The 24515-nt window shown below is 37.8% G+C and overlaps 1 protein-coding gene across 3 annotated transcripts in view; it reads right to left on the reverse strand.

The window, feature by feature from the left end:
• CCDC141 (coiled-coil domain containing 141) overlaps positions 1 to 24515 on the reverse strand; it is a 212703-nt gene that overhangs the window by 157800 nt on the left and 30388 nt on the right. For all 3 annotated transcript variants that reach the window (XM_004267379.3, XM_033423654.2, XM_049712584.1), the window contains exons 3-4: positions 3805 to 3996; positions 364 to 472 (exon numbers count right to left, since the gene is read on the reverse strand). In XM_004267379.3, coding sequence (XP_004267427.1) covers positions 364 to 472; positions 3805 to 3996 — 301 coding nt within the window. The remainder of the gene's footprint in view (positions 1 to 363; positions 473 to 3804; positions 3997 to 24515) is intronic.

The raw sequence follows: 24515 nt of genomic DNA on the forward strand, positions 1-24515 counted from the left end.
TAATTAATTAATTAAAACTTTATAAAAAAAGGAAACATTTCACGAGGATCCACCAAGTGCCGAGACCTCGCTAGATGCTGAGGATATGTAAGGATGAGCGAGGTGGAAATGGCTCCTCCTCAGGAACTAAGATCTAGCAGACTGCATAACTGAACCTCCCAGAGGCTCTTCCTCTACCGCCCCTTAGAATCATTTACAACCAGTTCTTTCTTGCAGAATATGACCAGAAATAAGGCTTTATTTAACCTTACTTGGAACAAGTTGAGGTATACATAATCAGATAAATTAAAAATATACTGTCATGCATGAGCATTCCCATATTAACAGCTTTAAAAGCTTATGTGAGGAAGAAATAGTTCTTGCCTTTGGTATGATGTTCATGAAGCTGAAGGAGTGATTTCAAGGACTCGGCACTCTCAAACTCCTGAGTGTTCTGGAGGAAATCTTCCGTTTGGTCTATTTTAATGGCAAACTACAACAGAAATGCAGGGGAAAGACATATGAAAAACTAAAAAACACTGTGCCATTTTTAGTTATTTGTAAACATTTTTCATGAATTAATGGCCTAGCTGATTGTGTATGTGTTTGTGTGATGAGCTGTGTGTTTGTGTGAGCATGTGCTGGCTCACGTGTTTGTATGAGGTTTTGTGTTTGCATGTAGTCAGTTTACAAAGTACTAGGATAAGAACTTCCTTCTCTTTCCTTTGCATTCTTTTCATACCTGGAAATATGTTATCTGTGCTGAAGTAAACCAATTTGTTTACTATTCTAATGTGTATTGAAATTTTAAACAAAATTATTGTGTCCCATAATACAAATACAGCCACTGTCAACATTCTAAAGCAGTTTCTCAAAGAACAACCAGAAAGTTTGTTAAAAGAAACCAACAAAAGTTTGGTTAGCCAGTAACCTACATAATTATTAGTAAATTTAACTTAAGAATCCACTTGAGGTTGAAATATAGTTCATTTTTTTCTCTATAATTAGACCTAGAACTAAAAAAGGTAAGTTTCAGAATAATACAAAGTCTAATCCCATCTCTACACTTGATTTTAGCCCGAGTGAGGAGAAGTAATGTGTAATTACTTATACAAAGCAAACATACATATATTTGTACAGAAAGTGGTCCAAAAAGATACATAGCAAAGGGTTGCCTTTGTGAGAATGAATAGGATTAGGGATAGGTGAGGGGTGGTAAACTTTTAGCTTTTAAATCTATAACTTATAATTTTGTTTGCATTTTTATCAATGATTTTATGTACTTTTATAGAAATAAAAATGAAATTAGATGTAGCAAGAATGAAAAATAGAAAATTTCTCCTCTGTTTCAAGAAAAAAAAGGAAGAGCAATTTGACACCCTAAGTGGTAAGGAACATGACCAGTCTCTCTTTTTGTGTTTCTCCATAGAGGAAGTATGAAAGGGAGATGCTTGAAGTGATGTCAAAATTCTCAGGGGAATAACCTTAGATACAAATTTTAGAAAAGGGAAAAGTATACTTGGTTATGCTAGTACAGTATATCCATAGTAGTGGACAAATAACTGGTTTGTTTTAGCACTATGGTTCAAAGGAAATTATTATCGTTTATAAGAGCATTTAAATCAACACATTCACCTTTGGATCAGGTGTAGAATAAACTCATAAAGGTGAAGTATCAGTGAGAAAGACACAGAAGTCTATCATAGTGCTTGTCACCTTTTTTCAAGTTTTATCCAAACTCTCATCTTTGGATTTAGTGATATTTAATATTTTTATGTGACTATTTGATTAACAAGATTTACTACATTATGATTATTACAATAGCCATATAAAATTCAGTTATAAATGGCATGAAAAGATGAGAGAGCAACTGATGAGCACGTCCCCTTTTGAAATGCAGAGAAGGCTTCTACCATCCTGTTAGAACCAGCAGATGGACACTGTCACTTGGGGACACTGTTTCTAAACTGAAGCACAGTGTTTGAGAAGCCTGTGAGCCTGAAGCCATCGTGTACTATCAACCACGCAATAAGAAGTCATTTTGTATTTCTAAAGAACTCCTGCGTGCACATAGTTCAGTAAGTGGATCCTATCTACATATCATTTACATCTCTAATTCATTCTATTTCTAATAGTTGACTTTAAAGACATTCTTTGAAGAGAAACTTCAAAGAAAAAGAATAAAACAAAACCCTGGTGGGTAGTTTGGTTCTCCCTGTAGATCACTACAAGAAGTTTTGGAGTCACTGTGTAACTTATATCTATATTTCAACTGGTTTGACACTTTTAAAAAAACAAACCAATAAATAAATAATGCTTTACTCAGAAAAAGCTTCCTTCAAGTTCTATTAACTTTTATCTCGGGGATATTTTCTTTTCCCTACTTTTCTTCTTTCTGCAGGTAGTACAGGATAGAAGTGGCAACAGGGGACACTTTTCAAAGACACTATTCTTAATTTTACCCTCATTCTTTTTTTTTGAATCACTAATGAAAATTGCTTTGGCATACACAAGGGGCAGGGAAAATCATGTAGGAGTTTTCCATCAGCTAAGTATGAAGTAGTCCACAAAATTGGAAGGAGGATAATATATGAAACTTCATCTTTTCATGAGGAATCAGAATGCTGGGTTGAATTACAGGTTGACTTACACTTCCTTTTATTTCATGTAATATCTGGAAGTCATTTCTCATCATATAGAAAATCAGCTAGTATTAATGCTCCTGCCCAGTGAGAAACAAATATTGGACTTAATGTTTAAAAAAAGATAACTTCCTATGCTCAAATGACCTGAATTTCAAGGGCACTAATACTTATACCCCACTTACTAAGATGAAATGAATCAGATGTATCTATAATTTGACCCCTGTAGGTGTATTTTGCTTGGTTTATTTCTTTTCAGAAAAGAAAACTGTGTGTGGAACTTTTCCCCGAGATGATCTGTGAGTTGGACTTCAGTGTTCAAATTGTGAAAAACAAACCTTGAGAGTTACAATAAGATTTTTGCTCCTCCTTTTAACTTTTAAACGAGTTCATGATGTATGAAATTATCTACCTCAATTTTAATGTTCTATTACTAATCTTCTTTCCTTCATTATTTTGGATTTAGGTCCTGAATTTTCAGTTTGGAAATGTCATATTTTTCAACCTAGTGCTTTATCATAATGAAGCAGTGCTTTCACATCAAAATGAATGTAGTGAAATTTCCAATAAGTATCTTACACTAAATATAACACCTCTTTTGATAATGTTCTTTGAATCTTACATTTTGAAATTGGGTTCCTCAAAAAAACTTAGGCCCAGGACTTTTTCCTTCCCTTATATTTTAACAAGCTTAAACTATGGAAACTCAACTATATGGCTTAGGAAAGTTCTCTATCATATACTATGCTTACAAGTCAAACATTCTATGGAATATTCTGCAATTTCTTTTTCATAAGCAGTAGAAGAAATTGTATCTTCCAACTTTCAGTTAACAAGAACAGGCTAGACCAGCATTTCCTAGTAATCCTATCATCAGGGGTAATTATTTGATTTAGTAATTGTATTACTATTATCTAAAGAGGGAAATATATCAAAATGACTTATGGGTAAAAGATCCCATTTTTACTTAATATTTATCAATTTTAATTAACTGTACTTAGTTTTTGTTTGAAGGCCTACATTTAAAATATTAACAATTTTATTTTTTGAAAATTAAAGATTAAATGTATATATCTTGCTTATTCTACCATTTTTTGAACTGACTACAATGTCTATTTGCAGAAAGAAAACATTTTCAGGAGTGCTCTGATGTGGAGAAGGGGAAAGTTTTTTAAACACAAACCTCCAAGGCATTTTCAAAAAATTCAGAGGTCAACCTGAGAAGCTCCCTCCTTCTCTCAAGCATGGAGACCAGGGCTGCCCACGCTTCACCCAGAGTTTTGGCCATGGCATCATAGACCTGGCTCTGATCCTTGTTCTCTTGAGCCGTCTTGTCTGCTTCCTGCAGGAGTTCCCATACTCGGTCTTCCAAAGCCTAAGTCCAGGCAAGAAAAGACAGAGTGTCACTCAATATAAGAACTTGGGATCGTATTTTAAACATTTGGATTTTTGAAATTATATGCACTCTAGGAAGGTCTAGAAGAGAATTTATAAACACAAACTGCTGTGCAGGCAGGTAGATCAAGCAGGCAGGAGGGAGCAATGGAGACTGTGGTGAACTGCGGAGCATGGCCAGGCTAAAGACATCCACATTTAAACATTGTTCAAACACTCTAGAGATTTATCAAAAATATACAGCTACAGGGACTTCCCTGGAGGTCCAATGGTTAAGACTCTGTGCTTCCACCACAGGGGGCATGGGTTCAATCCCTGGTTGGGGAACTAAGATCCCGCATGCCACGGCACAGCACCCCCCTAAAAATACAACTACATACCCAGGGGTACAGAATACTGTGTTGACCTCACATTTCAAAAAAGGAGAACTAATTGGAATACATCTAGAAAGGAGTAATCATGAAAAAACTATTGTGAGAAATGAACCCAGTAAAATTTATTATTTATTCTAAATAGTTGTTATTGTTAATATACTTGTGAAGCTTAGTGTAAATGTTATGAGTAAGTTCTTGAAAGTGAATAGTCATAATGTAAAAATTAGAATATCTGTAACCAACACTACAAATTGTTTCAACAAAATATGGAAGATGAAGGGCAACATGTGCTTCCATAATTGTCTCATTTGGGGATAGAAGAAGGATCCCACAGATCCCGTTTTGTTCTTGATATTGGCACCAAAATCAAGGCACAATTTAAAAATATAATAGACTAACAATAACATGAATAAATTCTAAAATGTCAACAGAAAAGGAAACTAAACATGTGCTAATGCAAAATACAACAAAGAAAACAGAAGACATAAGAACGCATTTATTTGGGCACACAAAAACCCAAAATATAATGATAGGAATATGATTAAATATCAGTTAACACCCAAAAAATGGATGTTAACTTTTCAATTAAAAGACGAACATGGGCTTCCCTGGTGGTGCAGTGGTTGGGAGTCTGCCTGCCAATGCAGGGGACACGGGTTCGTGCCCCAGTCCGGGAAGATCCCACATGCCGCGGAGCGGCTGGGCCCGTGAGCCATGGCCGCTGAGCCTGCGCGTCCAGAGCCTGTGCTCCGCAACGGGAGAGGCCACAACAGTGAGAAGCTCGCATACCGCAAAAAAAAAAAAAAAAAAAAAAGATGAACATTATCAGATTAAGGGGAAAAAATTCAACTAATTTATGTTTTCTGGAGTCATAAAACTAAACTGAAAAGACGTAACATTTGAAATAAACTGAAAAGACATAACATTTGAAAAGACATAACATTTGAAAATAAACTGAAAAGTCATAACATTTGAAAATAAGAGGATGAAATATATCAGGCAAAGACAAAAAAGTAAAGAAGGATTAGCAATGTTAATCTCAGACAAATTAGAAATCAAAACAAAAATCACTGTGATTAAAAAATGGTACTCTATATTGATAAATTACACAATCTGTAGGGAAAATAAGGTACTTATGATGTTTACATTTATGACATTTAAATATTTCAAGTAGGTATACCCAGTCAGATCAAAATGCAATAAAAGTAGAAATAAACAACAAAAGGCCAGATGATAAAACAAATCTCTTAGAAATTTTAAGAAAACAACTTAAAGAATAATTCCTAGATCAAATGAAGGAAAAAAACTACAATTACAGACTATTTAGAAAAAAATAACAATGAGGCTACTATGTTTAAAACCTAAGATATACAGATGACTTTATGCTTAGATGAAATTCATAGCATTAGACAACTTTTTCATAAAGAAAGAAAAAATATATTAATTAAACATTCAAGTCTAAATTATAGAAAAAGATTCATAAAATAAAACAAAAATTAAAGGGGATTAATTGATTAAATACAAAATCAGAAATTAACAAATTAGAGAAAAATATAAGGAGTTTTTTAAAATGTTGATTCATTGAAAAGCCAAATGAAATATAAAAACATCTGACAGGTGGGATCAAGATGGCAGAGTAGGAAGATCCTGAGCTCATGTCCTCCCACAGACAAACCAAAACTACAACTAGATATAGAACAACTCTTTCTGAGAAAGACCTGAAGAACAGCTCTTCCAAAATTAAGGACAATTTTTAAAAACCACATCAAGATGGGTAGGAGGGGCAGAGATGTGATGTAGTCAGGACACCACACCCACCCTGGTGCAGTGACCCACAAGTGGGAAGGGGTATCACAAACTTGAAGGTCCTCTCTAAGGAGTGAGGGGTTCGAGCCCCACACTGGGCACCTCAGGCTTTGGTACCAGCACTGGGAGGACAAGGCCCCTTAACTAGCTTTGAAAACCAGCAGGGCTTATGCAGAGCTAGAGCGCTGTAAGAAACAGAGTCTTAGAGGGCTTGCACACAGACTCACTCATTCTGAGTCCCAGTGCAGAGGCAGCAGTTTGAAAAGTGCCTGGTGTTCTAGCCAGCCTGCCAAGGTTGCCCCAGCATGCCCCTGGCCCATGCCTGCTCCAGCTCCAGCTGGCCTGCCAACGCTGCCCAGCACATGCAGTCTACATTGAAGATGCTCCTACTCAAGACCACACCTTAAAGACTGGGAGAAGTAACTATTTTGTCTAATCCATAGAAAAAAACACAGAAAACCAAACAAAATGAGGAGACAGAGGAATTTATTCCAAACAAAAGAACAAGATAAAACCTCAGGGAAAAAAAAGCCCTAATAAAATGGAGATAAGTAATTTACCTGATAAAGAGTCAAAGCAACAGTCATAAAGTTGCACATCAAACTCAGGAGGGGAGGGCTTCCCTGGTGGTGCAGTGGTTGGGAGTCTGCCTGCCGATGCAGGGGACACGGGTTTGTGCCCCAGTCCGGGAAGATCCCACATGCCGTGGAGCGGCTGGGCCCGTGAGCCATGGCCGCTGAGCCTGCGCATCCGGAGCCTATGCTCCGCAACGGGAGAGGCCACAACAGTGAGAGGCCCGCGTACCGCAAAAAAAAAAACAACAAAACCTCAGGAGGGGAATGCAGGAACACAGTAAGAACTTCAACAGATTTAGGAAATATAGAAAAGAACCAATCAGAGCTGAAGAATACAATAACTGAAATAATACACTAGACAGGATTAAACCACAAATTAGATGATACAGAAGAACATACACACAGCCTGGAAGACAAAATAGTGGAAATCACCCAATTAGAACAGCAAAAAGAAAAAAGAATTTAAAAAAAATTAGGATAGTTTAAGAAACCTCTGGGACAACATCAAGAGTATTAACATTCAGACTTCCCTGGTGGCACAGTGGTTAAGAATCCACCTGCCAATGTAGGGGACATGAGTTCGATCCCTGGTCTGGGAAGATCCCACATGCCGCGGAGCAACTAAGCCCATGCGCCACAACTACTGAGCCTGTGCTCTAGAGCCCGCAAGCCACAACTACTGAGCCGTCATGCCACAACTACTGAAGCCCACACACCTAGAGCCCGTGCTCCACAACAAAAGAAGCCACTGCAATGAGAAGCACGCACACCACAAGGAAGAGTAGCCCCCACTCACTACAACTAGAGAAAGCCTGTGCACAGCAATGAAGACCCAATGCAGCCAAAAGTAAATAAATAAATTTATATTTAAAAAAGAGTAATAACATTCGCATTATAGGGGTCCCAGAAGGAGAAAAGAGAGAGGGGCAGAAAACTTATTTGAAGAAATAATGGCTGAAAACTTTCCCCAAACTAGGTAAGGAAACAGAGCTTTCCTCCAAGATCAGGAACAAAACAATGATGCCCATCCTCATCACTTTTATTCAATATAAAATTGGAAGTCTTAGCCATAGCAATCAGACAAGAAAAAGAAGTAAAATGTATCCAAATTTGAAGAAAAGTAGTAAAATTCTCACTATTTGCAGATGACATGATACAATATATACAGAAAATGCTAAAGACTCCACCAAAAAAACTATTAGAACTAATAAATGAATCTAGCAAAGGTGCAGGATACAACATTGATATGTAGAAATCTGTTGCATTTCTATACACTAATAATGAACTATCAGAAAGTGAAATTAAGAAAACAATTCTATTTATAGTTACATCAAAAAGAATAAAATAAACTATGAATAAATTTAACCAAAAAAGTGAAAAACCTATACTCTGAAAATTGTAAGACACTGATGAAAGAACTTGAAGATGACATAAATAAATGGAAAGATATACCATGCTCATAAATCGGAAGAATATTGTTAAAATGTCCATAATACCCAAAGCAATCTACAGATTCAAGGAAATCCTTATCAAGATATCCATGGCATTTTTCACAGAACTACAAGAAATAATCCTAAAATCTGTATGGAATCACAAAAGACCCTGAATGCAAAAAGCAATCTTTTTTAAAAAAATAAATTTATTTATTTATTTTTGGCTGCACAGGGTCTTCGTTGCTGCGCATGGGCTTTCTCTAGTTGCAACGAGCAGGAACTACCCTTCATTGCGGTGCATAGGCTTCTTATTGCAGTGGCTTCTGTCTGTTGCGGAGCATAGGCTCTAAGTGCACGGGTTTCAGTAATTGTGGCATGCAGGCTCAGTAGTTGTGGTTCACGGGCTCTAGAGCACAGGCTCAGTAGTTGTGGCACATGGGCTTAGTTGCTCCGCGGCATGTGGGATCTTGCCGGACCACGGCTCGAACTCGTGTCCCCTGCATTGGCAGGCAGACTGTTAACCACTACACCACCAGGGAAGTCCCAGAAAAAGGAGTCTTGTGAAAGAAGAACAAAGCTGAAGGAATCACATTCCCTGATTTCAAACTATACTGCAAAGCTATAGTAGTCAAAACAGCATTGTAATGGGCACATACCCTGAGAAAACCATAATTCAAAAAGAGTCATGTACCACAATGTTCATTGCAGCTCTATTTACAATAGCTGGGACATAGAAGCAACTTAAGTGTCCATCGACACATGAATGGATAAAGAAGATGTGGCACATATATACAATGGAATAATACTCAGCCATAAAAGGAAATGAAATTGAGTTATTTGTAGTGAGGTGGATGGACCTAGAGTCTGTCATACAGAGTGAAGTAAGTCAGAAAGAGAAAAACAAATACCGTATACTAATACATATATATGGAATCTAAAAAAAAAACAAAAAAGGTTCTGACGAACCTAGGGGCAGGACAGAAATAAAGACGCAGACATAAAGAATGGACTTGAGGACACGGGGAAGGGGAAGGCTAAGCTGGGACGAAGTGAGACAGTAGTATTGACATATATTCACTACCAAATGTAAAATAGATAGCTAACGGGAAGCAGCTGCATAGCACAGGGAGATCAGCTGGGTGCTTTGTGACCACCTGGAGGGGTGGGATAGGGAGGGTGGGAGGGAGACGCAACAGGGAGGGGATATTGGGATATATGTATACATATAACTGATTTACTTTGTTATACAGCAGAAACTAACACAACATTGTAAAGCAATTATACTCCAATAAAGATGTTAAAAAAAAAATGGTGGGGCCAACTCTATGTAGCTTCTCAAGTCTCCTATCCCATTTGTGTGATATTCTGTCTGCCTCTTCTGCTCTTCCTCATTTCATTCCTTGTAAACTGTTCCTCCTTGAAGGAGGCCACCTTTCTTGAAAAGCTACCCCCAGAGTCCCTCAGGTAGACTTTGGAGCACACTTCTTACGGTTCCACTTGTTTAGATTCTGCTCATCACATTACATTTAAGTTACCAGTCTACAAGCCTATCTCCTTGTCAGACTGTTACTTTTGATTTTGTATTCCTGGCACCACTACATTTCAACCTTGGCTGCATCCCTAGTGCCTAGAGTAGTAATTTTATTGAAGACATTCGAAAGTTATTTGTTGAATGAATAAAAAGCTACTCCAAAACATGAAAGAACCTAAATTGCTAATGATGAAAAAAGGCAAACAATGTTTCAGAGCATATTTTCCTTAGGGATTGGCCACAAACTAGCTTAGGCAAGTTGCTGCATTTTCAAGGGAATTAGCTTCTTCATTAGTAAAATCAGGATGGTGGTTAATGATGATATTCTATATTCTATGACGAGTTCTATTTCAGCAATTATTTTATTTATGGATTTCAATAATCATTTTGATTGAAAAATAAAAAATAGGAGACTGAACCAAGATGGTGGAGTAGAAGGACGGGCTCTCACTCCCTCTTGGAAGAACACTAGAATCACAACTAGCTGCTGGACAATCATCGACAGGAAGACACTGGAACTCACCAAAAAAGATACCCCACATCCAAAGACAAAGGAGAAGCCCCAATGGGACGGGAGGTGGGGCTAAATCACAGTAAAATCAAATCTCATAACTGCTGGGTGGGTGACTCACAGACTGGAGAACACTTATCCCACAGAAGTCCACCCACTGGAGTGAAGGTTCTGAGCCCCACGTCAGGCTTCCCAACCTGGGGGTCTGGCAACAGGAGGAGGAATTCCTACAGAATCAGACTTTGAAGGCTAGTGGGATTTGAATGCAGGACTTCGACAGGACTGGGGGAAACAGAGACTCCACTCTTGGAGGGCACACACAAAGTAGTGTGTGCATTGGGACCCAGGGGAAGGAGCAGTGACACCAGGGGAGACTGAACCAGACCTACCTGCTAGTGTTGGAGGGTCTCCTGCAGAGGCGGGGGGTGGCTGTGGCTCACCGTGGGGACAAGGACACTGGCAGCAGAAGTTCTGGGAAGTACTCCTTGGCATGAGCCCTCCCAGAGTCTGCCATTAGCCCCACCAAAGAGCCCAGGTAGGCTCCAGTGTTGGGTTGCCTCAGGCCAAACAACCAACAGGGAGGGAACCCAGCCCCACCCATCAGCAGTCAGGCAGATTAAAGTTTTACTGAGCTCTGCCCACCAGAGCAACAGTCTGCTCTACCCACCACCAGTCCCTCCCATCAGGAAACTTGCACAAGCCTCTTAGATAGCCTCATCTACCAGAGGGCAGACAGCAGAAGCAAGAAGAACTACAATCCTGCAGCCTGTGGATCAAAAACCACATTCACAGAAACATAGACAAGATGAAAAGGCAGAGGGCTATGTAACAGATGAAGGAACAAGATAAAACCCCAGAAAATCAACTTAATGAAGTGGAAATAGGCAAACTTCCAGAAAAAGAATTCAGAATAATGATAGCGAAGATGATTCAACCTTGGAAAAAGAATGGAGGCAAAGATCGAGAAGATGCAAGAAATGTTTAACAAAGACCTAGAAGAATTAAAGAACAAACAAACAGAGATGAACAATACAATAACTGAAATGAAAACTACACTAGAAGGAAGCAATAGCAGAATAACTGAGGCAGAAGAACGGATAAGTGACCTGGAAGACAGAATGGTGGAATTCACTGCCGCAGAACAGAAAAAAGAAAAAAGAATGAAAAGAAATGAAGACAGCCTAAGAGACCTCTGGGACAACATTAAATGCAACAACAAGCGCATTATAGGGGTCCCAGAAGGAGAAGAGAGTGAGTAAGGACCAGAGAAAATATTTGAATAGATTATGGGAAAGGAAATAGCCACCCAAGTCCAGGAAGCTCAGAGAGTCCCATACGTAAACCCAAGGAAAAACACGCCAAGACACATAGTAATCAAATTGGCAAAAATTAAAGACGAAAAATTATTGAAAGCAGCTAGGGGAAAACGACAAATAACACACAAGGGAACTCCCAAAAGGTGAACGGCTGATTTCTCAGCAGAAACTCTACAAGCCAGAAGGGACTGGCATGAAATACTTAAAGTGATGAAAGGGAAGAACCTACAACCAAGATTACTCTACCCGGCAAGGATCTCATTCAGATTCGATGGAGAAATCAAAAGCTTTACAGACAAGCAAAAGCTAAGAGAATTCAGCACCACCAAACCAGCTCTACCACAAATGCTAAAGGAACTTCTCTAAGTGGAAAACACAAGAGAAGAAAAGGACCTAAAAACACAAACCCAAAACAATTAAGAAAATGGTCATAGGAACACACATATCAATAATTACCTTAAACATGAATGTATTAAATGCTCCACCCAAAAGACACAGGTTTGCTGAATGGATACAAAAACAAGACCCATCTATATGCTGTCTATGAGAGACCCACTTCAGACGTAGGGACACATACAGACTGAAAGTGAGGGGATGGAAAAACATATTCCACGCAAATGGAAATCAAAAGAAAGCTGGAGTAGCAATCCTCATATCAGATAAAATAGACTTTAAAATAAAGAATGTTACAAGAGACAAGGCAGAACACTACATAGTAATCAAGGGATCAATCCAAGAAGAAGATATAACAATTATAAATATATATGCACCCAACACAAGAGCACCTCAATACATAAGGCAACTGCTAACAGCTATAAAAGAGGAAATCGACAGTAACACAATCATAGTGGGGGACTTTAACACCTCACTTACACCAATGGACAGATCATCCAAAATGAAAATAAGGAAACAGAAGCTTTAAATGACACAATAGACCTGATAGACTTAATTGATATTTATAGGACATTCCATCCAAAAACAGCAGATTACTCTTTCTTAAGTGCGCACAGAACATTCTCCAGGATAGATCACATCTTGGGTCACAAATCAAGCCTCAGTAAATTTGAGAAAACTGAAATCATATCAAGCATCTTTTCTGACCACAAGACTATGAGATTAGAAATGAATTAGAAGGGAAAAAAAGGTAAAAAACACAAACACATGAAGGCTAAACAACACCTTACTAAATAACCAAAAGATCACTGAAGAAACCAAAGAGGAAATCAAAAAATACTTAGAGACAAACGACAATGGAAACACGACGATCTAAAACCTATGCAATGCAGCAAAAGCAGTTCTAAGAGGGAAGTTTATAGCTATACAAGCCTACCTCAAGAAACAAGAAAAATCTCAAATAAACAATCTAAACTTACACCTAAAGGAACTAGAGAAAGAAGAACAAACAAAACCCAAAGTTAGCAGAAGGAAAGAAATCATACAGATCAGAGCGGAAATAAATGAAATAGAAACAAAGAAAACAATAGCAAAGATCAATAAAACTAAAAGCTGGTTCTTTGAGAAGATAAACAAAATTGATAAACCATTAGCCAGACTCATCAAGAAAAAGAGGGAGAGGACTCAAATCCATAAAATTAGAAATGAAAAAGGAGAAGTTACAAGAGACACCACAGAAATACAAAGCATCCTAAGAGACTACTACAACAATTCTATGCCAATAAAATGGAAAACCTGGAAGAAATGGACAAATTCTTAGAAAGGTATAACCTTCCAAGAATGAACCAGGAAGAAATAGAAAATATGATCAGACCAATCACAAGTAATGAAATTGAAACTGTGATGAAAAATCTTCCAAAAAACAAAAGTCCAGGACCGGATGGCTTCACAGGTGAATTCTATCAAACATTTGGGGAAGAGCTAACACCCATCCTTCTCAAACTCTTCCAAAAATTGCAGAGGAAGGAACACTCCCAAACTCATTCTATGAGGCCACTATCACCCTGATACCAAAACCAGACAAAGATACTACGATAAAAGAAAAGTACAGACCAATATCACTGATGAATGTAGATGCAAAAATCGTCAACAAAATACTAGCAAACAGAATCCAACAATACATTAAAAGGATCATACACCATGATCAATGGGATTTATCCCAGAGATGGAAGGATTCTTCAATATACGCAAATCAATCAATGTCATAAACCATGTTAACAAATTGAAGAATAAAAACCATATGATCATCTCAAGAGATGCAGAAAAAGCTTTTGAAAAATTTAACACCCATTTATGATAAAAAAAAACTGTCCAGAAAGTGGGCATAGAGGGAACCTACCTCAACATAATAAAGGCCACATAATGACAAACCCACAGCAAATGTCTTTCTCAATGGTAAAAAACTGAAAACATTTCCTCTAAGATCAGGAATAAGGCAAGGATGTCCACTCTCACCACTATTATTCAACATACTTTTGGAAGTCCTACCCATGGCAATCAGAGAAGAAAAAGAAATAAAAGGAATACAAATTGGGAAAGAAGAAGTAAAACTGTCACTATTTGCAGATGACATGATACTATACATAGAGAATCCGAAAGATGCCACCAGAAAACTACTAGAGCTAATCAATGAATTTGGTAAAGTTGCAGGATACAAAATTAATGCACAGAAATCTCTTGCATTCCTATACACTAACAATGAAAAATCTGAAAGAGAAATTAAGAAAACACTCCCATTTACCACTGCAACAAAAAGAATAAAATACCTAGGAATAAACCTACCTAGGGAGACAAAAGACCTGTATGCAGAAAACTATAAGACACTGATGAAAGAAATTAAAGATGATACAAACAGATGGAGAGATATACCATGTTCTTGGATTAGAAGAATCAATATTGTGAAAATGACTATACTACCCAAAGCAATCTACAGATTCAATGTAATCCCTATCAAATTACCAGTGGCATTTTTTACAGAACTAGAACAAAAAATCTTAAAATTTGTATGGAGACACAAAAGACCCCGAATAGCCAAAGCAGTCTTGAGGGAAAAAACGGAGCTGGGGGAATCAGACTCCCTGACTTCAGACTATACTACAAAGCTACAGTAATTGAGACCATATGGTACTGGCACAAAAACAGAGACATAGATCAATGGAACAAGATAGAAAGCCCAGAGATAAACCCACGCACATATGGTCACCTTATCTTTGATAAAGTAGGCAAGAATATACAATGGAGAAAAGACAGCCTCTTCAATAAGTGGTGCTGGGAAAACTGGAAAGCTACATGTAAAAGAATGAAATTAGAACTCTTCCTAACACCATACACAAAAATAAACTCAAAATGGATTAGATACGTAAATGTAAGACTGGACACTATAAAACTCTTAAAGGAAAACATAGGAAGAACACTCTTTGACATAAATCACAGCAAGATCTTTTTTGATCCACCTCCTAGAGTAATGGAAATAAAAATAAAAATAAACAAATGGGACCTAATGAAACTTCAAAGCTTTTTTACAGCAAGGAAACTATAAACAAGACGAAAAGACAACCCTTAGAATGCGAGAAAATATTTGCAAACGAATCAATGGACAAAGGATTAATCTCCAAAATATATAAACAGTTCATGCAGCTCAATATTAAGAAAACAAACAACCCGATAAGAAAATGGGCAGAAGACCTAAATAGACATTTCTCCGAAGAAGACATACAGATGGCCAAGAAACACATGAAAAGCTGCTCAACGTCACTAATTATTAGAGAAATGCAAATCAAAACTACAATGAGATATCACCTCACACCAGTTAGAATGGGCCTCATCAGAAAATCTACAAACAACAAATGCTGGAGAGGGTGTGGAGAAAAGGGAACCCTCTTGCACTGTTGGTGGGAATGTAAATTGATACAGCCACTATGGAGAACAGTATGGAGGTTCCTTAAAAAACTAAAAATAGAGTTACCATATGATCCAGCTATCCCACTACTGGGCATATACCCAGAGAAAACCATAATTCAAAAGACACATGCACCCCAATGTTCATTGCATCACTATTTACAATAGCCATGTCATGGAAGCAACCTAAATGCACATCAACAGATGAATGGATAAAGAAGTTGTGGTATATATATACAATGGAATATTACTCAGCCATAAAAAGGAACGAAATTGGGTCATTTGTTGATACGTGGATGGATCTAGAGACTGTCATTCAAAGTGAAGTAAGTCAGGAAGAGAAAAACAAATATTGTATATTAACACATATATGTGGAACCTAGAAAAATGGTACAGATGAACTGGTTTGCAGGGCAGAAATTGAGACACAGATGTAGAGAACAAACCTATGGACACCAAGTGGGGAAAGTGGTGGTGGGGGGGTGGGGATGGTGGTGTGCTGAATTGGGCGATTGGGATTGACATGTATACACTGATGTGTATAAAATGGATGACTAATAAGAACCTGCTGTATAAAAAAATAAATAAAATTAAATTTAAAAATTAGAAAAAAAAGAAAAAAATATATAAAAACACTGGATGGAGAACATATTGAGGTCCTTGCAGGAATGAACAAAATGACTTCAAACCCCTAATAGAAAACAAAAAGCTATTTCTGATTGAAGTCGCTATATGACATGCCAGTGAGCATTTCAAAACATAAGATATTTAAATGTTAATTCAAATAACAGTGATCTACCTCCAAGGAACAAGTATGTTAGAATACATTTTAGAAAGAATTGTTCTTTCAGAAAAATTCTCAATTGTTTATTTTGTCCGTAAATTTTACACTAGTTCCCTATGGTGAAATGATTATTTTTTTTAATGTATGAAAACAATTGTATGACACATACAGATGAGATGGACAGTACAAACATTTGCTAGTTAAAACTGAATGTAGAAATGTAGCAAACTTGACAAAGGTCTATGTTTTGTAAAGTTCAAGTCAGCATTTTGGACTTCATGGTAAATCTAATTGTCTCATTAAATTGAGTCCATTAGTTTCTGAAACCCAGGTTTAAGTAAGAATGCATTCTGGGATTTGTAGTTCCCATGGGCTGAGGACTGTATGAATGACTAGGAAGATATCAACATATTCCTTTTTATGCATCTCTGGGGTATGCCTCACTAAAACAAAGTAAACATATGTGAAAGCAAACATGTTCTGTCATTATCACAACCACATTGCCAATGCTGATATAAAATGTATTCTAAATCAAAGTTTATAGTGATCTCTTGTTATTTCTTCTAATGCTAATAACTGTCCTGACAAATTTGTTTCAAAACTCATCATACAATCCATACTAATGACCAGTATTTTAAGAATAATTGCCATTTGCTGATGGGTGAGTTGTGTTTATCTATAAATATAACAGTCTTAGAATTAATAAATATTACTAGTTTACTGTCAATCTGATTCTAATTCTACTGCCAAGCATTTTGGTTATTAGATTACATTTCAGAGTCAGGATGAAGATACCATCTGAAATTTCCTTCCTACAGATGAGATCTGAATTTTGATTTTCTGAAGTTTTCTTGAAACCACACCTCGCCCTCTCTGTCAGGTAATTTAAAATACATCCAAGTAAAGAAGAGCATAAAATCTGGTTTTAAAAGCCACAGAGGGCTTCCCTGGTGGTGCAGTGGTTGAGAGTCCGCCTGCCGATGTAGGGGACACGGGTTCGTGCCCCGGTCCGGGAAGATCCCACATGCTGCGGAGCAGCTAGGATCCGTGAGCCATGGCCACTGAGCCTGTGCGTCCGGAGCCTGTGCTCCACAACGGGAGAGGCCACAACAGTGAGAGGCCTGCGTACCGCAAAAAAAAAAAAAAAAAAAGCCACAGAATGTCTTTTGGCTTCTTTAGAGTTTTGAAATTACCAAACATACAAAAATTCAGAGAATATTTTAGGGTATTCTATTTAAGTCAAGAACAGAACAAAACAAGTTAACCCAAAACTGGGATGTATTTAGAAATTGCCTACATGTTGGATTTATCTATGGAAAAAATAATAACAAGAAAAAACTAATACTGCAGTGAACAAGCACAGCACACAGCATTCTAAATAACTTTCATTACAAGAGGTAACAAATAATACAAGAGGAATGGGATGTTTGCTTCCCATCCCTACCCCTGCTTCAATACAGTGTGTGTCTCTTAATATAAGATACTTCTCTGGGATACTTTGTACTTTCCTATCTTCCAGATGAGCAACACCTCATTTCCCTCTTCTCTGTAACCCCAGTGAAAATACACTACCACCAGCCACAAGGAAGCCCCCCAGCTACTGGCCCAGATGTCAACTACCCAGTATTACCATTACTGCAGCCTTCCTCTCCGACAGCTCCAAGGCTGCCCTTGAGGGGTCTGTTCCTGAAATAATGCCCTGTGGCCTCCTTCTCTATCTCTCTTCAATCAATTCCTTGGCCAGAATCCTCCCCAAATTTCCAACAAAGTCCAGCTTGTTCATTTGAGTTTCATGGCAGGTAATATTACTTGAGATATCACTTAATTATAACTTGTAACTTAATTGTAACTTGTTATTTGTGTTTTACATGCATGGGGCATGGGTGGAGAGAGAAAAAGAAAAGAAATTAAACAATGTGAATGCACCTTTGTTCAATGTTATCAGCTTCTAAATACTTCATAAGATGTTAATATACAGCAAAAAACCACCCTGAGAGGAAAACAGTGGGGATTTTCATATGAAATTGTTCAAATAGTATTCAATGCCCACTCTTCAGGATATTGTAAGGGATCTCCACAACCATCTAAGAGATTAACTAGATGACTTTTAAGGTCCCATCAAATTCCATGGTTTTGTGATACAATAATCCATTAATTCACTCAACTTTATTGAGTACCTACCACTTGCAAGGTACAAGGAGCAGCTGAAATCTAGACTTTGTATGCAAAATGTTCAACTTTGTTTTCTACCACATTTCATACAAAGGGGTTAATATTAAAGCTGGTGTTGGTAAAAGGCTTATGATATCCAAGTTCTTATTGAAATACAAAAATAAAACCATTGTTCATACTATTGAAGAAATGTATTTTTTCTCTCTTGATAGGACATAATTTGTTTTTGCTATTGAAGACTTTACTTTTTCTTCCTTTCTTAGACACACAAACACTAATGAGAAAATTAAGTTGTTATGGCAGGCTTGTTGGTTTTTTTTTCTTTTTGCCAATAGAATAGCTTTTTTCTTCCCTGTCAATAGTACCTTTCTTTCATGTGAGAAACCCTTGATATGTGACTTTAGGAAGGGCCAACCCTGCTTCCTCACCCATTGACAAGGGAAGGCAATGATATAGGGCTAGCTCACAGGAGTTACCCACCCCAGTTATGAATTGGTCGATAGATGCAAGGACGAAAATGTGATTGATTCATGGATGGAAGATGTTCCAAGCCTGGAAAAGCCTATTCCTCCAGAGTCCTTCTGTGGGAGCTATCTAAAAAGACCTTTCACCAGAGTTACTAAGTTGGTAGAATGTGAACCTAAAGTAGCTGGTTGGCCATCCTACCAGCCATGTGTGAAAGCTCATCCAAGAGATGGAGAGACAAAGCCTTGACAACATTACTATGTTCCTGATCCAGCTGTGCCTGACCCTCCTACTTACACAAATAAACACATTCAGCAATTTAGTTCACACTTCTCATGGCTTCTCCAAACTGAACCTACTTAATGAATACATGAGACAAATTAAAATCACCTCTGTCTTTGAACTGAGGGTTAGCAAAAGAACTGTATGTGATAAACATCATTATTTAGCCACTTTAAAAAACATGTGACTCTGGAATATGGTTTTTGAACAGAGTGAAGTGTCAGTCCCTGAAGATCAGTTATTTTCCCCAGCACCCCCTTTCTGACTGCCCATTCAGCCCCTCCCCACGTCCACAATGTCTAAATAAAACTGTTTTACTTTAAATAGTTGAGGATCAGAAATAAAAGACTTAAATTTTTAAGGTCTAACAAGAATCTTGGTTTTGACATCTATAATGAAACATTAACTAATAATTGTGCAGTAATACTATCCCTTCTTTTAGTAAGTAAAATGATAAAATATTTCATAACACTTATTTCAAAACACTTTTGAAATAAACATCATGGGATCACTGTCAAGTTCAGTGTTCAATGATTTCTCCTGTCTCCACTACTTAAAATATGTCTGGATTAACTACCATTTATTACATTCACCTGTCATCACTTAGCTTATCTGTCACAATCACACAGTAATGATAACTGATTCAGAAGGAGTCCCAGGAAATACATTTTCTTAGCTTAGCCCAGAACATCTCAGTGTGGCAGTATGCACAAAGTGACTGATGTCATCTTCTGCATTCTGTTATCTTCTTCGGAGCAGGTATTTTATCAAAATGGCTGAGTCTTGATTTTTAAAAAATTAACAGAGTTGCTGAAAAGTCTGAGTAAATCTGAGCTTTAGGTTATCTATGTCATTGATTTTAGTAAATTGTTATTTTTAGTGTTTTGGCCAAAGTTACATAACATACTGCTAGCCATCTCCTTTGCTAACATTAGGGTTGAGCAATGCTCATTCATCAGATATTTGTGGAGTCCCTACCATGAGCCTGACTTTGAGATATTTTCCAAGGTCACAGAGAGACATATGACATGGTGTCCTAACAATACAGGCTAGTGTGATGTATATATTCCCATAGCATTTGGTAGGGTTGTCCTGGGCATTAACCAGTTCTAAGCCCTTTGCAACCACCTCTGCAGCTGAATCCTCCCTATCTTCCTCTACTGCTCAATGCTCCCAAACCTCAGGCAGTGAACTGGCTGCACAAGCGCCACCTGGGGGAGATTTGGGAAAATGCAGGTTCCCAGGCCCTGCTTCAGAGGAATCTGACTCAATAGATTTGTAGTGAAAAAATGGGGATCTATGTTTCTTAAAAAAAACTACCCCTTGAGTATGATGTGCAACCATGTTTTGGAAGCACTTTTCCACATATCCATTCTTCTGAGGATGGAAAATAGGACAGCTATTCATGGGTCAGTATTAGGGCTTTTAAAAACCCACCAGTTCCCAAAATATTTCTATCACTGGACTTACCAGGGCGCCTGATAATTTCTCCTTTATAGTAGTTCTTTTAACTTTAGGCAGAGGTCATTCTCTACCTAAAATATAGCAGTGATTATTCATTAGCCATAAGATAAAGAGAAACCTCCTCTCTGTGGCATACCTGGCCCTCCATGATGTGGCGACTGCCTACCTGTCCGTCCCTATTTGTCTCAGGATCTTTTTCTCAATACCCCTCTCCCTTGCCTGTAGCCCAGTGATGCAAAATTTCTTACTGCTCTCCTAATGCTCCACACAGGCTCAGCTCTGGGGCCTTGGTATGTGCTCTTCCTACTGCTCAGCTGTCTGCCACACCTTTTATACCTAGAAAATAATCTTATGAAGAATGCCCTGATTCCTTCCTATACTCTCCTTTTCCCCTGTAACTATATTTTATACAGGTTTCTGCTGAAGCCTCTCTAAACTTACTGGACTTAACTTGTTTAAATGTTCATCTTTTGATGTTTGAAACTTAACTTTAAATAGTCCCCTCCCTCCCCCAAAAAAAGAAAAGGGGAGGGGGAGAGGGAGAGGGAGAGGGAGAGGGAGAGGGAGAGGGAGAGGGAGAGGGAGAGGGAGAGGGAGAGGGAGAGGGAGAGGGAGAGGGAGAGAGAAAACTGCAATGTTAATGGAAGAATGTTAACAATTAGTAAATCTAGGTGAAGGATCTCTGTAGGATTGAAATTTTTCAAAATGAAAAGTTAACTACCCCAAATGGCTTACCTTTGTGTAAGTTTCTGGAGTATGGGAAGCATCGTACTCATCTTTTTTTTTTTTCTTTGCGGTATGCGGGCCTCTCACTGTTGTGGGCTCTCCCGTTGCGGAGCGCAGGATCAGCGGCCATGGCTCATGGGCCCAGTCGCTCCGCAGCATGTGGGATCCTCCCGGACCGGGGCACGAACCCGTGTCCCCTGCATTGGCAGGCAGACTCTCAACCACTGCGCCACCAGGGAAGCCCCCATACTCATCTTTTATTGCCCACATCTAATACCTGCTTTCATTAACTACTGAATGAATCAGTGAGCGAGAGGAATAGCACATTAATATCTTGATCTCTTTTGATGCATGAGTTAAATTTTACCTTGTGGAAAATAGTTTGAATTCCAGCTGAGGTTGGAGGGGTTGGGGGTTGGGATTGTGGTGGAGGGTCAGGAGCAGAGGAGGCTGGACTTTCTAAGCTGCTGAGACTGTTTCTACAGGGTAGAAGGTGCAAGAAATGGTGAAGTTGGGATGAACTGTCCCCCAGGCAAAACTTGATTACAAAACGTATTCCCTGTGTCAGGCCCCATGCTTTGAGAATTATTATTATTTTTTTTAGTAGGGGCTGAGGAAGATTTTGCACACCCATAAAAATGTAGCTGTCTATTCATTTGGAATTTCAATTTTCACACAGCAGAAATACTTCTAAGTTACAATTATCAAACTTTTAATTTTATCAGACATTCTGAACTTCTTAATTATTACTTACAACAAAAATAAGTGCCTACCAGTGACCTATTAGTCCAACTTTCCCCACATATTACTTTCTTGATTTGTATCGAAATAATAGTTGATCTTTCCAAAATAATAATAATAATGACTGTAGTTCTATCTTTTTACTAAGATATCTTTCTATCTTTACACTAATGTGTCTCTTTAGCACATTTACTAACGTGCTAAGGAGACACATTATTCCCTTGTAAACTGGAGGACCCATCCTACAAATGAGCTTCCAGTTTCTACTTATGTCTTAATTTGGGAGAAAGTTGCCCTATCAGGGTGTTCCTGGGGAGTTAAAAACACCTGGGCCCTCACCTCATGAGTCTTGTCTGAGCCCTTCTTTACACCCTCATTCCCTGTTACTTGCTTTAGAGCATAATAAAGCCCTCCCTTCACCTTGATGCCTTCCTTAAACTGGAAAAAAGAGGCAGGTGGGTTACACAAAATATCACAGAGAAAAATTAGTTAGACCCTATCTGAAGTGCAAAAAAAAACCCCCAAAACTACTTCAATTTTTCAAACTCTAAAGAAAAAAGAATCCATTTCTTGTCCTTACTTTGAAAAAAAAAACCATATTCTCAGATATAAAAAATCCATTGTCAGGTTAAAGAAGCCTCAGGGCAGTCACCAAATACAACACTTAGATTAACTGACAGTAGCAGTAATAACATGTTTTGGTTTTGCTTAGTTTTTTTTTTTTTTTTTAAAAAAGCTAGTTGTTAAACAGAACAAAATGGAATGCCCAGTTGACAGTGTAAGCAGGCTTTGTGTTGACAATGAGATATGGAGCCTCTAAGATGAGCAATAGCTTGCCTCAGGACTCGGTCAAGGCCAGCTTAATTGAAGTTTTCCTCTCCCACTTGTTTAGTCATTAAACTCAGGAAAGTATTTTGGAATTGGATCTGAGAAAAAGACACTCTGGCCAACATCATAAAGCTGGTTATTTAAAGAGATGCTAAAAGGCACTACTTTCCCTTTGGGTTCCAAAAGAATAGGAAACCAAAGCTATTCTGAGATACCTGAAAAATGCACTCTTTTTAAGTGTAGCTTTGAAATCGCTGGTTTTAAGTATAGCATATTTTATGGACATTATACCATCTCAACTGCCATGCAGCACACAAAAAGGATTATGGATTTTCTCTTCAGTGGAGCACTAAATAGTCCTCTGAATAGCAATTTTCTAAAAGAGCAAATATAGGTGGCATATCCTGCATATGTTTTCCTGATACTGCAGAGTCTATCTGTAACACACACTGCAGGATACAGGTAACAGTTTCTGGTTCATAGAAAAAAAAAAAAAACAAAAAAACAAAACTCAGTTTTACCGCTAAAGTGAAAGCAATTAATTTAGGATACTTAAAAGCAAAGAGTGAAATTTTTGGAAACTTTTGAGAATAGTAGATTGTTAAGTTCATTACTTTTGTCAGTCTCCTGCACATAACATCACAGATTTGTTCTGGCTTTTGCTGTTCTTTTTAACTTACTTTGTTCTTGTTCTTTTTAGAATACTTACACTTTCATTTCTGCCTACCCACAACCTCTTAGCCTTCACATCCCAATTCCAATGCTGCCTCTTCCGTGAAACCTTTCTATTCACCCCAGCCAAAAGCAATTCCTCCTTTGCCTGGATTCCTTTGTCACTTTATTTTCACCTTTCTAATTTGCATGTTACATTTCACTCTATAGTACAATTGTGAAAGAGCAAGTTGTAAATTCTGTCGATTATAAACCAGATGAGAGCACTGACTTTCTATAGGACAGTACAATATTTCTTTTTTTCAATTTGTTCAAGTTGAAGCTACCGCAAAAGGTAAATAGCAAAAAAATAGTAAAATCAGTGCCTCAAAATTCATATTCTGAAAAAGTTTTGACTTAAAAAGCCAACAGAATTAGATGTTCCATGTGCCATTTTAGTGATTCATGGGCTTCTTATAAAGTAGCCCTTTGTGTTTAGAAGACTAAGATACTAAAACAGTCACTGAGACATTAGTGAAGGATGTTTGCTTACAAATGCTGATGAATCTGCAGTAAAGAAGGGAGGTCAGGTACATTCCAATGACACCACCGCTCGACATAGTCAGGTACTGGCTAATGATACAGAAAGCCAATTCAGAGAACAAATAAAGCTAGAAAATAGGCTTATTGAAACTTGATTATTGCACAGATATTGCTAATATGATAATTTTTTTTACTATACATGCAATGTAAATATGGTGATATGAAGGAAGAATTCCTTTTTTCTGCTTTATTGTTGATAAACACAACTAGCTCTGAAATGTAGAAAATTGAATTGGATTGCATTGTCAACAAATATATTTTGAAATTTAAGTTTTGTGGGGGTCTATGTTCTGATGGCACAACTGAAATGACAAGAAAATATCCTGGACTCATGCTAAGGAGATTTGCTGCAATGAAGATCAACATCACGCTTCCTTCATCAAGA

This window comes from Orcinus orca, chromosome 7 (genome assembly GCF_937001465.1).
Source record: "Orcinus orca chromosome 7, mOrcOrc1.1, whole genome shotgun sequence".
NCBI lineage: Eukaryota > Metazoa > Chordata > Mammalia > Artiodactyla > Delphinidae > Orcinus > Orcinus orca.